Genomic DNA, 19,900 nt, shown 5'->3' with positions numbered 1-19,900 from the left:
CAGTATCATCAGTCTACCACCAAGTGTCTGATAGCACTATGGGATGACGTCATATCAGGGGCTCAGAGCTGGGGCTCTGTTGGCAGATGGGCACTCAGTGGTGGCTAGACTGGCCATGGTGACTACAAGCCCATGTTGTTGAGCCCATGTAGAGCCTCTATCCGTGCTGCTATAGCAACTCTGGGAGTCCATTGGCATGAACAGCACTGAGAAAGAAGGCCGGCATCCACAGAAGAGGTTAGCGGTTGGAAAGGATGACTCATTTTGTGGACCACAGTAGTGGATCTTTCTTCCTTGCTTTGCTGTGAATATTTGCATATTTTTGATGGTGTGCAGGATAGTTACATGAGCAGAAGGATGGCTGTGTTGTGTTTATTTGGGGGCGATGTGTCATTTAAGGAGATGTGTTGAGTATATGTTTGCCAAATATACTGAAGATGAACTCTAGAGTTTTTTTAATATGTCATCTTGGCTAGGATGAACTACATTTACTAGAATTCCCATTGCCGTGAGTTTCCGGTTAAGGTGGGCCACCTGAGAGATTCTCAGGAAGATTGAGAGGGCAGGGGGAAGTATCCGTTGTTGCTGATGGGCTGACTCCCCTCACTGGTGTGAGGCGGCCGTGAACTGGCAGTTACTCTGCCTTCCCCTGGATCTTCCTCCAGTTTCTCTGACTCTGGGGCCAGGACTGTGCAGTTAGCTTTGTTAAGCAGCTCCAGCTTGTGCAAGAGAAACTATGCCACCAGTTTCAGAGGCAACAATAATGACATGGGTCTAAGTCTGCCCTTGTGGGATTTATGTCATGTTTGTGGGTTCCAGCCTGACCTTGAGCTACCACACTTTTATACCCATCTTCTCTTTCTGATTGCTTGCCTCATGGAGTTCAAGTTCTAGAATCAGATAGAAAGGTGACAGCTTTACATAGACTGCTTAACCAGCTTTCACAGTCAAGTAAGGCCAAATTTCTATACAAGCCATTAACTGTATACATATGTAAATCTCTTGGTGGTTCAGCTTTTCTGGTTAAACCCTGACTGATGTAAGAAAAGATCTGTATATACATATTTTATTTATATCATATATAACATTTAGAGTGTATCTATAAAGTATATATACTTAAAAAAGAACATATGTATATATACACATATAAATGTATATATCTTCCTTATTGAGGAGAGACTTGTTTAGAAGTCTAGCACTAATAGAGTCTAGGTATTCTGAAATTTCAGAGTGATCATTCATATTTGTGAGCAGAGATCTGAAGTTCTATTTTAAAAAAGAGAAATTTCAATAATCAGAGCTGTTGAATAATTAGAACCAGAAAAATATTATTCTTCAAAATTCTTCTGTGGATCGAAAGAGGCTTATCGTCAGGTTGGATGAACCCCAGTATTCCTGATACCGCATTTCATCTCCACTTCCTGTTTCCCAGGGGCTGAGGACGGGGAGACGTGGCAGAGGAATCAGTCCTCTCTGGCAGACTTCGTCCTGGAAGGGCTCTTTGCTGACTCTCTCGCCCACCTTTTCCTTTTCTGCTTGACCATGGTGGTCTTCCTCATTGCTGTGAGCGGCAACACCCTCACCCTGCTCCTCATCTGCGCGGACCCCCGGCTTCACACCCCCATGTACCTCCTCCTCAGCCAGCTCTCCCTCGTGGATCTGATGCACGTCTCTACCACCATCCCCAAGATGGCGACCAACTACCTATCTGGCCGGAAGTCCATCTCCTTTGTGGGCTGTGCGACCCAGCACTTCCTCTATCTGACTCTGGGAGGTGCGGAGTGTCTTCTCCTAGCTTTCATGTCCTATGACCGCTATGTTGCCATCTGTCAGCCACTGCGCTACACTGTTCTCATGAACGGAAAGGTGACGCTAATGATGGCCGCCATGTCTTGGCTGGGAGCATCCCTGAACTCCCTAATTTACACGGCAAGCTTGATGCGCTTCCCTTTCTGTGGGCCTCGACAAATCCACCACTTCTACTGTGAGTTTCCAGCTGTTGTGAAGTTGGTATGTGGAGACATCGCTGTGTATGAGGCCACAGTGTACATCAGCAGCCTCCTCCTCCTCCTTCTCCCCATCCTCTTGATTTCTGCGTCCTATGTCTTCATCCTCCACAGGGTCATTCGGATGCGTGCAGCTGGGAGTAAGAGAAATGCCTTTGCCACTTGCAGCTCTCACCTCACTGTGGTTTCCCTCTGGTTTGGCGCTTGCATCTTCTCATATATGAGGCCCAGGTCCCAGCGCACTCCACTGCAAGACAAAGTGGGTTCTGTGTTCTACAGCATCATCACTCCCACATTGAATCCATTGATTTATACTCTCCGGAATAAAGATGTAGCTAAGGCTCTGCGGAGGGTGCTGGGGAGAGACCGTATCACTGAAAGATCGCGAGTGCAGTTGTCCTGAGCACATTGGTGGAATTCCCATCAGCTCCTTAAATTGTTCTCTGTAAACTGCAATGATATTTTCAAGGGTCCAGAGCCTTGATGACTACTGCGAAATTGAAGTGGTTAACAAACGTTTCCAGTATTCTCACTTGCTCTCAGGCGTCGAAGCTCCATCCAGTACCATCTTAGTCAGTTTGGGCCGCTATAACAACAGTACCAAGACTCGGTGACTTAGACAACAGACATTATTTCTCACAGTTTTGGAGGCTGAGAAGTACAAAGATCAAGTCTTCACGGTGCTAGACACTCTTTCATTTCCTTTTGGTCTCTTTTCAAATGGAATCTTGCCCCAGCTTGCCTCCCTGATGAGCCTATTTAAAGCAGCCTCTTCACTCTTTGTCCCCTGATCCTACCTTATGATCATACTTCTCTGATATTGCATAACATTCTGTTCTTACTGTCTGCTTCCTAGAGTGAAATTTTCAAGAGGGTAAGGAGTTTTCCTTTGTTTCCTGTTGTCTCACCAATGCCAAGAAAAGAGTCTGACATGAAATAAGTACTCAATAACTACTTGTTTATGGATTAATAAAGGAAAAGGACCTACATTGTCTTACTATCTCACGTGACATGAAAGATAGCCACATATTAATCCCATGTAGATGCAGAGACTTGACATCTCAGTGAACTTTCCTGGAGTCTAGTGGGCTGAGGGATGCCAGGGGATCTTCCCGACCTAGGAACCAAACCTGGGTCTCCCCCCATTGCAGGCAGAAGCTTTACCATCTGAGCCACCAGGGAAGCCCAGGGACACCAAAGCCACAGCCAAATATCTAGCTCTTGCTTTTCCTACTAGTTATTCAGGCCCAGGACCATCTTCAGAAGAAAAATACTTGATGCTTGAGAGCAAAGTTCTGCTTTCTTTGATGCGTAAGTATTTTCTCTTTGAGAAACAGCTTTTCACCATTCTATAATAAGATGAGCTGCCCATCCTGAGTAGGGTGCTATGTTATACACAAAGCCCTAAGGTTGGATTTGTGTTGCAACACTCCAATATCAAGTAGACAGAATTTTCAGAGATGTGATGCATGCGTTATTCCTGAAGGCACAATGGTCTGATATAAACAGCGAGCTCACAAGCCTAGTTACAGAGAGTGGTTGTTCTTCTGCTACGCCCACCCCTACTCTCTACACACATACACGTACAACTATGACCTTGTCCAGAATGCTATAGGATTATTTGGGAATGAAACAGTCTGAGCTAAGCTGATGGATGGTTATTCATGTAATGCTAACATCTGCCAAAGGTAAATAGTATAGCGCATTGTGACCTCACTTTGAGAAGAGTTACTGTTGTTCACTGTTGTTCAGTTGCTTAGTCGTGTCTAACTCTTTGCGACCCTGCAGACTGCAGCATGCCAGGCTTCCCTGTCCTTCATTATCTCCTGGAGTTTGCTCAGACTCATGTCCATGGAGCTGATGATGCCGTCTAACTCTATAATTGTAATTATTTTTGATATATTCTAGATATTAACCCTTTATCTTATATAGGGCTTACAAATATCTCTGTCATTCCATTGGCTGCCTTTTACTCTGTTGATTGTGTCATTTGATGAACATGTTTTTAAAACTTTGATATATTCCCATTTATTTATTTTTACTTTTGTTGCCTGGGATTTCTGTGTCATATCCAAGAAAACACTGTAAATGCAATGTCATGAAATTTTCTCTCTGTGCTTTCTTCTAAGAGTTTCATAGTTTTAGCTCTTACATTAGGTTTTTGATGTATTTCCAGTTAAATTTTGAAAATGCTGTAAGGTAAGGGTACAATTTTTTTCCACTTACTATAGAAATCAAATAGAATAAAATACTTAGGAATTAACTTATCCAAGAAAGTGAAAGATCTGTACACTGAAAACTAACAAACACTGCTGAAAGAAGGTAAAGGCATGTAAATAAATGGAAAGATATCCTATGTTTATGGATTGGAAATATTTACATTGTTAAGACCTCTTTATTACCCAAACTGATCTACAGAGCCAAGGCAAAACCTACCAAAATCTCAGTGGCATTTTGTTTTCAAAAAAAGAAATATCTATCCTAAAATGTATATGGAATTAAGGGACCTCAAATAGCCAATGCAATCCTGGAAAAGACTAAAACTAGAAAACTCACACTTTCTGATTTCAAAACTTACTACAAATTTATAGTAATCAAAAAAGTGTGATACTACCATATATAGGGATGTATAGACCAATGGAATGGAATAGACAGCTCAGAAAAAGATCCTCATATATACAATGAGATTAGTATCATCAAGCATACTAAGATCATTCAATGGGAAAAGGACAATCTTTTCAATAACTGTGCTGTGAAAACTGGATATCCACATGCAAAAGCATAAAGCTAGACCCTTACCTTACACTATACAAAGCATTAAGTGAAAATGTATCAAATATCTAAATGTAAGAATTAAAACCATTAAACTATTATTTTCTTCTTAGAAGAAAACATAAGGGAAAAGCATCCTGATAAGAGGTTAACATCCAGAATATACAAAAATGACTACAATTCAAAGATGGTCACAATAAAATAACCTAAACATGGGCAAAGGTCTTGAAAAGACATTTTTCCAAACAAGTTATACAAATGGTCAACAAGCACATGAAAGGATGCTCAACCTCACAAATCATTTGGTGTATAATTTATGAAAATCATCTCAAACAGGATTAATGGCTTGAAAGTAAGACCTGAAACTGCAAAACTCCTGGAAGAAAACATAAAGGACAAGCTCCTTGACATTAGTCCTGATGATATTTTTTAGATATGGCACCAAAAGCAAAAAGAACAAGAGCAAAAAGAAACAAGTGGGACCCTGTTAAACTAAAAAGCAAAAGATTTTCACAGCAAGTGAAGTGAAGTGAAAGTCACTCAGTCGTGTCCAACTCTTTGTGACCCCATAGTCCATGAAATTCTCCAGGCCATACTGGAGTGGGTAGACTTTCCCTTCTCTAGGGGATCTTCCCAACCCAGGGATCGAACCCAGGTCTCCCACATTGCAGGTGGATTCGTTACCAGCTGAGCCACAAGGGAAGTCTAAGAATATAGGCGTGGGTAGCCTATCCCTTCTCCAGCAGATCTTTCCAATCCAGGAATCGAACTGGGGTTTCCTACATTGCAGGCAGATTCTTTACCAACTGAGCTATCAGGGAAGCCCTTCACAGAAAGGGAAATCATCAAAAAACATCAAGTCAACCTAGAGAATGGGGGAAATAGATAAAAATCATTTATGTGATATGGGCTTAATGTCCAAAATATATCAGAAACCCATACAACTCAATAGCCAAAACACACACACACAAATCAGATTAAAAAATAGGCTGAAGAACTGAAAAGACTTTTTCCAAAGAAGACACACAAATGGCCAACAGGAATATGAAAATGTGCTCAATATCCCTAATTATTAGGGAAATGCAAGTCAAAACCACCTGTGAGAATGGCTCTTCTCAAAAAGAGCAGAGACAACTGCTGAGGAGGATTTGGAAAAAAGAGAATCCTTGTGCCCTGTTGTTGTTGTTGTTGCTGTTTAGTCACTAAGTTGAATCTGACTCTTTCAACCCCATGGACTGCAGCATGCCAGGCTTCCCTATCTCCTGGAGTTTGTTCAAACTCACGTCCATTGAGCTGGTGATGCCATCCAACCATCTCTTCCTCTGCTGCCCCCTTCTCCTCCTGCCCTCAATCTTTCCCAGCATCAGGATCTTGGGAATGTAAATTGGTAGCGTTACTACTGAAAAAATATTCAGGTTCCTCAATAACTAAAAATAGAACCACATTATGATCTAGGAATTCCAGTTCTGGGTAGAAATTCAAGTAAATGAAATCTCTGTCTTGAAAAGTTATCTTTCCCCATGTTCACTGCAGTATTATTAATAGTAGTCAAAATATGGAAACAACCTCAGTGTCTGTCTATGGATGAATGGATAAAGAAAAGGTGGCATATATATACAATGGAATATTAGTTCTATAAAAAATAAAGAATTCTTGTCATTTGTGACAATATGGGTGGACCTTGAGGGCATTGTGCTAAGTGAAATAAGTCAGGCAGAGAAAGACAGATACTCTATGATATCGCTTGTGTGTAGGATAAAAAAAAACCCTCCATTTTTAGATACAGAAAACAGATTATTGATTGCCAGAGCTGGGGCTAGGGGTGGGGAAACAGGAAAAGGTGATCAAAATTTAAAAATTTCCAGTAGTAAGATAAATTAGTTTGAAGGGTATAATATACAGCATGGTGACTATAGTTAACAGTATGAATTGTATATTTGAAAGTTGCCAAGAGATTACATCTAGGTTCGATGCAGGATACAGGATGTTTGGGGCTGGTGCTCTGGGATGACCCAGAGAGATGGTATGGGGAAGGAGGTGGGAGGGGGGTTCAGGATTGGGAACTCATGTACACCCGTGGCGGATTCATGCTGATGTATGGCAAAACCAATACAGTATTATACAGTAAAATAAAGTAAATTAAAAAAAAAGAAAAAAGAAAAAGCTATAACTACCTGAGGTAAATTAACAAAACTCATTTTGGTAATCATTTTGGAATATATACATACATTGAATCATTGTCTTGTACACCCTGAACTAACACAATGTCAAATGTCATTCACATCTTAACAGCAGTAGGAGAAATGAATCTCACTCTTTAATAAAAGCAAACAAAAGCCATGATGAGATACCGCATCGTGCTCATTAAGATGGTTACTACTAAAACAGCAGAGATGAGCAACTATTGGTAAAGATGTGGAGAAACTGGAAAGCTTGTGCACTGTTGATGGAATATAAAATGGTGCAGCCACTCAATAATTTGATGGTTCCTCAAAAGATTAAAAAAAGAAAGACAATTACAGCAATTCTATTTCTGGGTGTATGGGCAAAAGAACTGAAAGCAGGATCTCAAGGCAGTATTTGTACACCCTGTTCACAGCAGCATAATTCACAAGAGCCCCAGAGTGGAAGCAATTCAAGATTGATGAATGAATGGATTAACAAATGTGGCAAATATATATACAATGGGATCTTATTCATCCTTGAAAAGGAAGGAAATTTTGACATGTACTACAATATGGATGAAACTTGAGGACATTATTCTATGAGAACTAAACCATTTATTAAAATACAAATGCCTAGAAGAGTCAAGTTCAGAGATAGAACCTAAAATGACGAATACCAGGTGATGGGAAATTGTTTCATGGGTGTAGAGGTGTAGCTTGGGAAGATAAAAAGAGTTTTGGAGATTTGTTGCACACAATATGAAAGTACTTAATACTACTGAACTCTATATTTTAAAATAGTAAACGTGGTAAGTTTTATGTTATGGGTATTTTATCTCAATTAAAAAAATTATGTAAAAACTTTTTACATAATTGGATTGAACTGTGCGCTGTATTCAAACCTGGATTGAATACAGGGTACTCTCATCATTAATGATTTTTAAAAAGCTATAATCCCCAAATGTACCACAAACATACATTTTAATGGGGAAAAAACCATTAGAAACATTTCCAAAACTAAAGATACAAACCTCACAATTACTGCTACCACTAAGCATTGTATTAAAGAATGCTGCCTATACATTAGGAAAGAGTTAAGTTATCCCGAGCAGAAAGAATCTTTACACTATTTTCTGTACCTTGTTGCTGCTGCTGCTGCTGCTAAGACACTTCAGTCGTGTCTGACTCTGTGTGACCCCATAGATGGCAGCCCACCAGGCTCCCCTGCCCCTGGGATTCTCCAGGCAAGAACACTGGAGTGGGTTGCCATTTCCTTCTCCAATGCAAGAAAGTGAACAGTGAAAGTGAAGTCGCTCAGTCGTGTCCGACTCGTAGCGACCCCATGGACTGCAGCCTACCAGCCTCCTCCATCCACGGGATTTTCCAGGCAAGAGTACTGGAGTGGGGTGCCATTGCCTTCTCCATGGTAACTCTCTTCTGCTCTCACCAGACTTCCATCAGCTGTAAAAGGGACCAGCCACTGCAATCAGCTGGGGCCACTCTATAAAATCAAGTCTATCAGCCCACTGGAAACACTCTGGGTTTGAAATATCCCACATCTCTTCAAAGTCAGAAGGACAGAGTCATTAAAGCAATACTTCTATACACTTAGATTGAAAAGGTTTGACTTAAAAACAACAAAAACCAGAGAAATGTTTTAAAAGCTGATCAGAAATGGTTTCCTTTTCTTGTCACGCCTTATCCCTAGTCCTTCTTTGAAAAGGATATATTAAATCCAAAGTTTATATAAAGGAATTTTGGCTTTCAGTTAAAAGTGAATAAAGTCGCAAAGAGTCGAGCACAACTGAGCGACTGAACTGAACTGAACTGAGAGCATATGTTGAATGAGAAAGAGAGAGAGTAAATGAATGAATTTCAAAGTGGACTCACTTTCTAGTTTTCCAGCTCAACACGGAAAAGATGGGGAGATGCCACAACTACAGAAAGAACAAAGGACAGTGCAGTGAAAACACGTGCCCTGAGTTTTCACTTCTGTAAGCAACCTAGATGTCCATCAGTAGACGAATGGATAAGAAAGCTGTGGTACATACACACAATGGAATATTACTCAGCCATTAAAAAGAATACATCTGAATCAGTTCTAATGAGGTGGATGAAACTGGAGCCTATCGTATAGAACAGTCTTTTGGACTCTGTGGGATAGAGCGAGGGTGGGATGATTTGGGAGAAAGGCATTGAAACATGTATATTATCATATGCGAAACGGATCACCAGTCCAGGTTCGATGCATGAGACAGGGTGCTCGGGGCTGGGGCAATGGGATGACCCAGAGGGATGGGAGTCGGAGGGAGGTGGGGGGGGGTCCAGGATGAGGAACACATGTACACCGTGGCGGATTCATGTCCATGTATGGCAAAACCACTACAATACTGTAAAGTAATTAGCCTCCAATTAAAATAAATAAATTTATATTTAAAAGAATAAAAAATATAAAGTAGAAAGTGAAAAAAAAATACCCCCCCCAAAACAAAACCTCCTGTAGCTAAGTTTCTGCTGGGATATCTGATGGTTTACCTATGCAAAAAAAAGTTCCAGCAATGTGGGTTTGGGGTGCGTCTACTAAAGGAGTTCATCTGGGAAAGGTGGAGAGGAAATTATGGCTTCTTCAGAGGGAAAGAAAGTTCAGGAAGTTCTGAGGCAGTAATGAGACAGTGAAGACCTCAGTTGGGAGAATCAGGATCTGAGAAACAAGCCTCGTGTCTGCAGGACAGGAAATCTGAGCCAGAGAGCAGCCTGCACACAGGGCTTTGCCTCTGAACATCTGGACATAACTCACAACCTTCAGTTCAGGGCCTGAGCCCTGGGGGAGGCATCAGAGCTGGATGAATATCAAGGCTTGGTTAGAATTCACAGTCCATTTGCCACCTGGTACATTCCTTTCAGTTAAAATGTTAATAATTTTGCCAAATCACATCCTTTCTAGTGATTTTATATAAGTGATTCTGCCTTATTTTTTAAAACCAATTCATTTCATAGATAAATATCTGAAGTCGAAGACAGCCATCATCTTGTTTCTGTTAGATGCTCACTCACTCACTCTGCAAAGACCCACACGAGAGGTGCCTGCTTTGAAGGCACAGAAGTATAGCAGGGAGTTCTTGTTTCAGCACCAGTTACAAGAGGTGCATGGAAACAACTGTCGGTGCTTGCAGTTCTTGAGGGAACTCACGTATGTGCCAATTACTCAAGGGTGAATACGAGGGTTGTCTTAGAAAGTGAAGTTTCCAATCAATCCAGAAGGAATTTTTAAAAAGGGGAACCCACAGCATATGCTGGCAACAGGAAAGTCTGACTCTAGTGTATTCAGCTTAACGAGTCATGACTGGGCACCCCCCTCATTCTTTTCTCCTAAGGGGGATTGTGCCTTCCTGAGAATCTGAATCTGGCAGAAAGAAAATCCTCTTCACAATACTCACAAGATGGAACATCAAGTCCTGTACTGAATCAGTTAGAGAACTCAGCTGTCTGGGGAGGCAAACCTGAGCTCTTAGCAGTTGGCAGTGGGGCCATGGGATAACCTTGGCAGTGTGCTGAGACAGCCTATGATGCCACTTCCAGAGAGCTTGAAACCTCATACCTTCTTCCTAAGCAGGGGAATTTTTATTATGGAACTCACCTGAGATTGGCAACCATAAGAAGCAAAGCTGGAGCTCAAATAGCACTCACCTTTTTGTAGGACAGAATATTTCCAAAATAAGGCAGAGGTTTTGGTCCAGGAATCCCCAGCTTCTTAAAAAATCCGTGTGAATAAGTCCCGTATCTATAAAGTGAAACAGAAAACCAGGTCACAGAAATTGTGGACTGTTGGTGCCGGAGCTGCCAGTCACTGATTCAGAACTGGAATTGTCAAATTAGGGAGGTAACATGTAGGCAATAAATAATATCAGCAACTCCAAAAGTGATATTATATTCACTCATCACCTCCTTTCCCACCTCCACTGTGAGACTCACAGGAAGTGATGATCATTAGTTAAAAGCAGCTGAAGTCTTCATGGGACCAATCCTAAAATGGATACTTGATAAATATTTCCAATTTGAGTGGTCCTGAGAGGTTCAGGCAGGAATCCTTTCAGGGAATTACTCATGTTTATGAGTAAAGAATCCACCTGCAATGTGGGAGACCTGGGTTTGATCCATGGGTTGGGAGGACCTATTGGACCAGGGCATGGCAACCCACTCCAGGATTCTTGCCTGGAGAATTCCTATGGACAGAGGAGCCTGGTGGGCTGCAGCCCACGGGGTTTCAGAGTCAGACATGACTGAGTGACTAAGCATGCACGCACTTGAGACATCACTTTGCCAATAAAGGTCCATGTAGTCAAAGCTATGGTTTTCCCAGCAGTCATGTATGGATGTGAGTCTTGAACCATAAAGAAGCTGAGCACCAAAGAACGGATGCTTTCGAACTGTGGTGTTGGAGAAGACTCTTGAGAGTCCCTTGGACTGCCAGGAGATCAAACCAGTCAATCCTAAAAGAAATCAACCCTGAATATTCATTGGAAGGACTGATGTTGAAGCTGAAGCTCCAGTACTTTGGCCACGTGATGGTAAGGGTTGACTCGTTGGAAAAGACTCTCATGGTGGGAAAGATTGAGGGAAGGAGGAGAAGAGGAAGAAAGAGGATGAGATGGTTGGATGGCATCACTGACTCATTGGACATGAGTTTCAGCAAACTCAGATAGTGAAGGACAGGGAAGCCTGCCTGCGGTGCTGCAGTTCATGGGGCTGCAAAGAGTCGGACACGACTTAGAGATCGAACAAAAACATGTATTACTTGACTCATGATTTCGAGATTCTCATTCTAGGTAGAAAGGGGAAATATTTTTGGTAGTTCCTAAAACTTTAATAACATCCTATCTGTTAACTTTGATCTTCAAAACAGATAGGGACAGGGAGACCTGATTACCACCCCAAGTCCAAGATTCCAGAGGAGAGGAGTCTGAACAGTTACTCACAAATAGAGGAGCACCAGACTGGTAACCAGGAGAACCAGGATTCCGTGGAAAAGTATGGGATCAAGTCCATGGAAACTTTTTGCTGAGAGCCTCTCCTCTGAGTTTCCTTTCAGCTGTGTGTGTTATTCTTTGCAGGCCTTTGAATGTGGAGCTTCCTTTCCTGGATAGTGGAGACCAGTGAGGCTGGGAGGTTTAAGCGCTGAGAAGGGGGTGGGGCTGGAGCTGCAGCCAGTAGAAGGGCCACCTGGCTCCACCTGCAGGAGCCCTCTCTGCTTTGACAGGTAGCAGAGCATCACAGACACTCATTTGCTTTTGTGTTCTGTGGGAATTCAATAACAACTCAATCAGTGTCATCAGTAAGCCCAACCATTACAGAAACTCTCATAAAACTATTGGCCGTGTCTCTTCTAAATTATTCTTATCTTCATAATTTGTGCTCAGTTACCCTGTGCTCATGCTTTAAAATACCTGAAATTCTCCCAGTGAGCTAGGTCTGAAGATCTTTGCCCATGCAGCTCCCCCTGCCTAGAAACGCCTCCCCTTTTTCATAAGTCCCCTGCTCATCCTTCAAATCCCAGCGCAGATAGAATCCCCTGTTTTAGATTTTCCTGACCAACTCCCTTGAACAGATATAACCCCTTCCTCTGCTGGCAAACTTCTGTCCTCTGCACACAATTCTATTATCTCCAGCACCATTGCGGGATTCCTCATCTAGTACCCCTGCCACACTTATATTGTGGACATAGGTAGGTATTTGTCACCATCGTGTCCATGGGCTTCCCTGGTGGCTAAGATGGCAAAGAATCTACCCACAATGTGGGAGACCCAGGCTTGATCCCTGGGTTGGGAAGATCCCTTGGAGTAGGAAATGGCAACCCACTCCAGTATCCTTGCCCGGAGAATTCCATGGACAGAGGAGCCTGGTGGGCTACTCAGTCACATGACTGAGTGGCTAACACAACACACTTGTCCCTGGCACCAAGAGAGCGCTTCCTGCCGAGCAGGAATGAGAAAGGTTGGTGGACTTGAGTTGGGTGGAGGTAAGACCACTGGGTGGCTGCATGTCCTTTTCAAGTGGTTCTTGGTGATCACACCATCTTCTTGAATTGTTAACACAATCAGAGGGCCTGGCTGGGCCTTTGGTCGCTGTCCCCGTACATTTAGGAGGATCCATCAGGATTCTGTTAATGAGAGGGCTCCTGAAGGACACACAGGACATGGAGGAGGTGGTGATGGCGGCACCAACGGTTATCAATTCAGGCTGATTTCTGTCCTGCCCTCAGAGGGGCCTGCAGTAGACAGCAAGTTACACAGATTCTAGACCAAATAGCGGTTGCCTCTCTCTCTGAAAAGGCCGCAAGTCCAAGATCAATGGGTATAAAGAGGAGAAAGCAGCCCGATCACCACGTGGACCCCACCTCTTTATCCACAAGTGACGGGGCACATACAGTACACGTACGCGACTCCAGAAGGAGGGCGTGAAGCTTTTCTAAGGGGCAAAATCGGGTCAGAGCAGATAGTCTCCTGCTTTGTGACAAATAGGGACTCTATAATGGGGCATGAGGACATGGCAAGGAGGAGGATTATATTAGAAGTCAGTGTCATCAGTCAGCCTTCACTCCATTCCTGATGAGAGAAGCCCAAGGACTGAGGGTCTGGAAATTGCAAGGCCTTATTGGCATTACTCTGACCCCATATGTCCTGGGACTTCTTGGTCGGGGAAATCATGAATTATGTGAAAAACTAAATCTATAAGACTCTTAAAATTAATGGAAACACAAGACGTGTAAGCTGTGTTTGTGGACTTCTTTCTCTGTTTATCCTTTCTCACTTTCAGTTCATCTGCAGAAGGTAGCACTCACCTTTCACCTACTCTTCCCCTCATTCTGACCTGAGAGTTTGCAGGGCTGTTGGATGGCAGCCTGAGTGTGTGGATATTTCACTGGTAAATTGCAGTAAGTCCCAACTATGTCTCCTGCCCTCTTTCATTTACTTGGGAACTGATCACACAGCATGAAATTTCTACCATCATAGCCTGTCAACTTTTGGTTCAGACTTTCTCCCAGAGGCACCTGTTATAATCCACAGCTGCCACTGTAAATACAATGCCTGAATATATCTATTCGTTTTTCCATTGACTCAAGGACAAGTAGGTGACTATTAGGTACAGATACTGTGTTGGGCTGTGGGCTAGAAATCCATATAGTCCCTCCCTTGGGAGTGGCCTCCCGGTGGAGGGAGTGAGACACACAGCCAAGGTCAGTATGGGGCATACCTCTGAAATTTCTGGGAAAATGGAGCCCTACAGAGGGGTAACAAAGGAGAGAAATGGAAGCAAGCCTGAGTATCAACGAAGGACAGACCTGGGAAGCTGGAAGATAATCCTCAGGAAAAGTAGGATAGAAAGTCCCAAGAATTCTGATGTGTTTTTGCCGCCTCTTGGTGCCTTCTCTGGGCACTGTTAAGTAGCTTCATGCTAATATTCCCAGTTATAGATGTAGAAACTGAGGCTCAGTGACTGCAAATGCCTTCCCAACAAATATTGATCAAAACAACATGTTATAAATAAGCTAATATGAGAAATGTCTTCCCTGGTAGCTCAGCTGGTAAAGAATCTGCCTGCAATGCAGAAGACCTGGGTTTGATGCCTGGGTTGGGAAGATCCCCTGGAAAGGGGAGTGGCTACTCACTGAATGGCTAACACGCACAACGCTCACTTCAATATTCTTGAGAAAGGTGGCAAGTCATTTGCTCTGAAATGCCAGTATTTCATGTCTGCTGTTTCGTGATAAGGGTCAGTTTGGGAAATAGTGAGACCCAAGGCTACAACTGCAAACTGGATAAAATTCTGGCCTCTGTCTCCACAGCTACCCCTGCCCAGAGGCTCCTCCATGGGTCGCCAGAACCAAGGACTCCATCTCACCTCAGCAGGAACAAGGACAAGCACAAGTCATGAGGACCCACCTCTTTATGTTCCTGACTGAGAGATACCCAAACTACCTCCCACAGGGACAACTGGGGTGATATCTGATAACTATTGACAACTTAATTCACTCAACTAACCCACAGCCTTTCTTCTTGAGAATAAAACTCTTGTAGGAAGTATATGCTTTTATCTTCTTACAGAGCATATACTCAGCTCTGATGACTTTCTCACTAAGCCTTATACAACCATCACCTGCCCTATTCACCTCAGGGCCAGTCTAGCTGGTTGGGGTCTAACCCAACAGAGGTAGACTAGTCATTTCCTGGGAATAAAATGTAGCCAGAGCCACATCCTAGCAAAGGCAAATGGCCTTGCTCTGCAAGGGGAAATAATAGAAGGCATGATCTTTGTGTTCCTTCATTCCACAGCTGGTAAGACCTCACGGGAAGAGACTCATGTTCTGACTGTGAAGAAAGACGTGTGCACGAAGAGCACCCTCTTGGGTAGTCATTTGTGTACGAACGGCCTCGGCACGTACTTTCAAAGCTCAGTTCGCAGTGCTTAGGGTGCAGATGCGACTAAGATCCAGACATTATTCAGAGACAAATAAACAGGCAGTTACAGTACAGCCAAGGAAAACTTACTACGCAGGCATGAGAACACAGTATCCTCAGCAACTCTAAGCAGATTATCTTCTTTCTCACAAGTCAGCACTCAGTCAAAGTTGAAAATCAAATAACACTCAGGAAGAAAAAAAAAACCACACTCAGGGAAGACTCGGAGACACAAGAGGCCCCATCAGCCTGCTATTCCCATCCTTCTATTTTGCTAGCTCAGTTGGTTCCTCTTCTGGGAAGTCAGTCCTGATTTCCACTGGCTGAGAGGATCGCCCACAATATGAGAGGCAGTGTTGGTCTGGAGTGATTTATGTGTTAGATTCAAATTTCACAGGTTACACTCTGGAGTGTGCAAACAATGAAAGCAAGATGATATACTTGTGATATATCTCTGCGCCCATATCCTCATTTCTCTCAGGACAGCAAAACTTGATCTTGCCATTTGAGGTAATAAGTGATAGCTAAGTTTTGGTGGCTGGGAGATGGAAATAGACAAACTTTCTGGGTCTCCTTGTTACTGAAAGTGGAGTCCAGCTGCTACCTACTCAAAATTCAATAAAGCTGCTGTGGCTGCTTCAGTCATGTCCGACTCTGTGCGACCCCATAGACGGCAGCCCACCAGGCTCCCCCATCCCTGGGCTTCTCCAGGCAAGAACACTGGAGTGAGTTGCCATTTCCTTCTCCAATGCATGAAAGTGAAAAGTGAAAGTGAAGTTGCTCAGCCCTGTTGAACTCTTCGAGACCCCGTGGACTGTAACCTACCAGGCTCCTCCGTCCATGGGGTTTTCCAGGCATGAGTACTGGAGTGGGTTGCCATTTCCTGCTCCAATCCAATAAAGAGGCCAGGCTGATGGAAAGTATGCCTTGCTTTATTTTGGATGCTGGTAACTGGGGGTGGGGGGTGGAGGGGAAGGCAGATGCCTGTCCAAAGGCTGACTCCTTCCCCTCACCCCCACCTCTGGGCAATCAGGGCACAAAAGCTTCACCTGCAGAAACAGCACAGTTGGCTCTGAGAGTCGTCTTGAATTAGTCATTGGTGGTCTGGTCTGATCAATGTCATCTTGATTATTTTTGTGTGTGTGTGGGTCTTAGTTGCAGCATGTAGGATTTTGCGGCCTCATGTGTGATCTTTCATTGCCGTGCATGGACTCTCTAGTTGTGGCTCTCAGGCTCAGTAGTTGTGGTGTTTGGGCTTAGTTGCTCCACAGCATGTAGGTTCTTAGTTCCCTACCAGAGACTGGACCACATCCCTAGCATCGCAAGGCAGATTCTTAACCATGGGACCACCAGAGAAGTCCCATCTTGATTGTTTTAAATATAGTTACTCTTCAGATCCAGGGGCTGTTTGTTTCCATGTCTTTGAGGCCAACTCTCAGAATTGTGGCAGCTTATGTTGTGGCTACATCACAGTCATCATGTACTTAAATTCTTCCACCTGGTGGGGTTTCAGTATCTACAACACAGCTCACAAGATATGGCTCAGAATTTTATCTATAGTCCTTGAAAAGGAGCTAAAGGTCCTTGACAATGCATAATCAGTTCCGTTTGCTCAGTCACGTCCGACTCTTTGCGACTCCATGGACCGCAGCACGCCAGGCTTTTCTGTCCATCACCAACTCCCGGAGCTTACTCAAACTCATGTCCATCGTGCCAGTGATTTCATCCAACCATCTCATCCTCTGTTGTCCCCTTCTCCTTGTGCCTTCAATCTTTCCCAGCATCAGGGTCTTTTTCAATCAATCTGTTCTTCTCATTAGGTGGGCAAATAATTGGAGCTTCAGCCTCAGCATCCCTTCCAGTGAATATTCAGGACTGATTTCCTTTAGGATTGACTGGTTGGATCTCTTTGCTGTCCAAGGGACTCTCAAGAGTCTTCTCTAACACCACAGTTCAAAAGCATCAATCCTTCGGCGCTCAGTTTTCTTTAGCGTCCAACTCTCACATCCATACATGACCACTGGAAAAACCATGACTTTGACTAGATGCACCTTTGTTGGTAAAGTAATGTCTCTCCTTTTTAATATGCTGTTTAGGTTGGTCATAGCTTTTCTTCCAAGGAGCAAGCGTCTTTTAATTTCATGGCTGCAGTGATTTTGGAGCCCAAGAAAATAAAGTCTCTCACTGTTTCCATTGTTTTCCCATCTATTTGCCATGAAGTGATGGGACCAGATGCCATGATCTTAGTTTTATGAATGTTGAGCTTTAAGCCAACTTTTTCACTCTCCTCTTTCACTTTCATCAAGAGGCACTTTAGTTCTTCTTTGCTTTCTGCCATAAGGGTGGTGTCATCTGCATATATGGGGTTATTGATATTTCTCCAGGCAATCTTGATTCCAGCTTGTGCTTCATCCAGCCCGGCATTTCTCATGATGTACTCTGCATAGTTAAATAAGCAGGGTGACAATATACAGCCTTGATGTACTCCTTTCCCGATTGGGAACCAATCTGTTGTTCTGTGTCCAGTTCTAACTGTTGCTTCTTGACCTGCATACAGATTTCTCAGGAGGCAGGTCAGGTGGTCTGGTATTCCCATCTCTTTCAGAATTTTCCACACTTTGTTATGATCCACACAGTCTAAGGCTTTGGTGTAGTCAATAAAGCAAAAGTAGACATTTTTCTGGAACTCTCTTGCTTTTTCGATGATCCAGTAGATGTTGGCAATTTGGTCTCTGGTTCCTCTTCCTTTTCTAAAACCAGCTTGAACATCTGGAAGCTCATGGTTCACGTATTGCTGAAGGCTGGCTTGGAGAATTTTGAGCATTACTTTACTAGCATGTGGGATGAGTGCAATTGTGCGATAGTTTGAGCATTCTTTGGCATTGCCTTTCTTTGGAATTGGAATGAAAACTGACCTTCTCTAGTCCTGTGGCCACTGCTGAGTTTTCCAAATTTGCTGGCATATTGAGTGCAGCACTTTCACAGCATCATCTTTCAGGATTTGAAACAGCTCAACTGGAATTCCATCATCTCCACTAGCTTTTTTCATAGTGATGCTTCCTAAGGCCCACTTGACTTCACATTCCAGGATGTCTGGCTCTAGGTGAGTGATCACACCATCAGCCTTGTGTAGTTCAATGAAACTATGAGCCATGCCATGTAGGGCCACCCAAGATGGACAGGTCATGGAGGAGAGTTCTGACAAAACATGGTCCACCGGAGAAGGGAATGGCAAACCACTTTATCCTTGGCTTGAGAACCCCATGAACAGCATGAAAAGACAATGCATAATAACTACACTATTATTATTTGGTTTCCTTTCACTGATTTCCTTTGTTTCTGCATTTTCTCAGTTCTCTGATTAAGCTTATTCTTTAGCTAAAGTTTTTCCACAGAGAAAAAGCAGGCTGAAGACATGGAGGGGCGGCAAGGACTATACAGACCTGCTTTGCTTCAGTTTCTCAACTGAGATTGCAGAGACAGGGGCACACCACCTACCACCGCCCCCCACCCCTGCTCCCTGAAAGACTTATCCTCAGGCAAGGAAAGCTAATAATTCCTGTTCTGAGCACGTGGCCTGCATTAAGATATTCAGTCTACCCCATAACCCTATGAGTTAAGTGTTGTTATATCCCCTCTGCTACAAATTAGCAAGAAGGGACACATAGAGGTGAAGTGACCGCTCAAGTATGCATCCCTAACTACTCAAGCAGTTGAGATTCAAATTTAGATCATCTAGCTTTAGAGCCCAAGGTGTTAACTTCAACCAGGCTCAGCCTTGCTCAGGAATATAGTGTGTGTGTGTGTGGGGAGGGGCGGGTAGAGGGGGGTGGGACTATCACTAAAGCCTGGATCTTTTGAGAGGGTAGGCACCCAAACCAGAGACAAGATGGCTGGGTTGAAGTAGGAGAATGCTTTTTCAGACCCACACACATTGCCCCATAGAGAAATCCCCTCCCCCTCCCAAAAGCAGAGGCACTTTTATAGACTTTACAGCAAAGAGGAGGAGGACTTCCTTAGGGTTTGCTCACTCTCTGCTCTATCCCCGAATCTCTTTCCTGATAAACTAACCACTAACATCTCTACCAAGGACTTCCCTGGTGGCTCAGTGGTAAAGAATCTGCCTGCCAATGCAGGGGACCTTCCCCTGGGGCCAGGAAGATCCTCTGCAGAAGGAAATAGCTACCCACTCCACTATTCTTGGGCTTCCCTGGTGGCTCAGAGGTAAAGCATCTGTCTGCAATGCTGGAGCCCCAGGTTCTATCCCTGGGTAGGGAAGATCCCCTGCAGAAGGAAATGGCACCCCACTCCAGTTCTATCCCTGGGTAGGGAAGATCCCCTGGAGAAGGAAATGGCACCCCACTCCAGTATTCTTGCCTGGAAAATCCCATGGACTGAGGAGCCTGGTAGGTTACAGACCACTGGGTCGCAAAGAGTCGGACACGACTGAGTGACTTCACTTTCTTTCTTTCACTTTTCCAATATTCTTACTTGGGAAACT

At 43.6% G+C, this 19,900-nt stretch overlaps 2 protein-coding genes across 2 annotated transcripts in view; both read left to right on the top strand.

Annotated features, from left to right (window-relative positions):
* The window catches only part of ZNF3 (zinc finger protein 3), a 527,297-nt gene that overhangs the window by 138,192 nt on the left and 369,205 nt on the right, over positions 1-19,900 (top strand). The window lies entirely within an intron of this gene.
* On the top strand, positions 1,459-2,409 carry OR2AE1 (olfactory receptor family 2 subfamily AE member 1). The gene has a single exon (XM_068968880.1). The coding sequence runs from the start codon at positions 1,543-1,545 to the stop codon at positions 2,407-2,409; it is 867 nt and encodes a 288-aa protein (XP_068824981.1). The 5' UTR covers positions 1,459-1,542.

Source organism: Capricornis sumatraensis, chromosome 3 (assembly GCF_032405125.1).
Source record: "Capricornis sumatraensis isolate serow.1 chromosome 3, serow.2, whole genome shotgun sequence".
Taxonomy (NCBI): Eukaryota; Metazoa; Chordata; class Mammalia; order Artiodactyla; family Bovidae; genus Capricornis; species Capricornis sumatraensis.
This window is presented reverse-complemented; position numbering and strand designations above follow the sequence as displayed.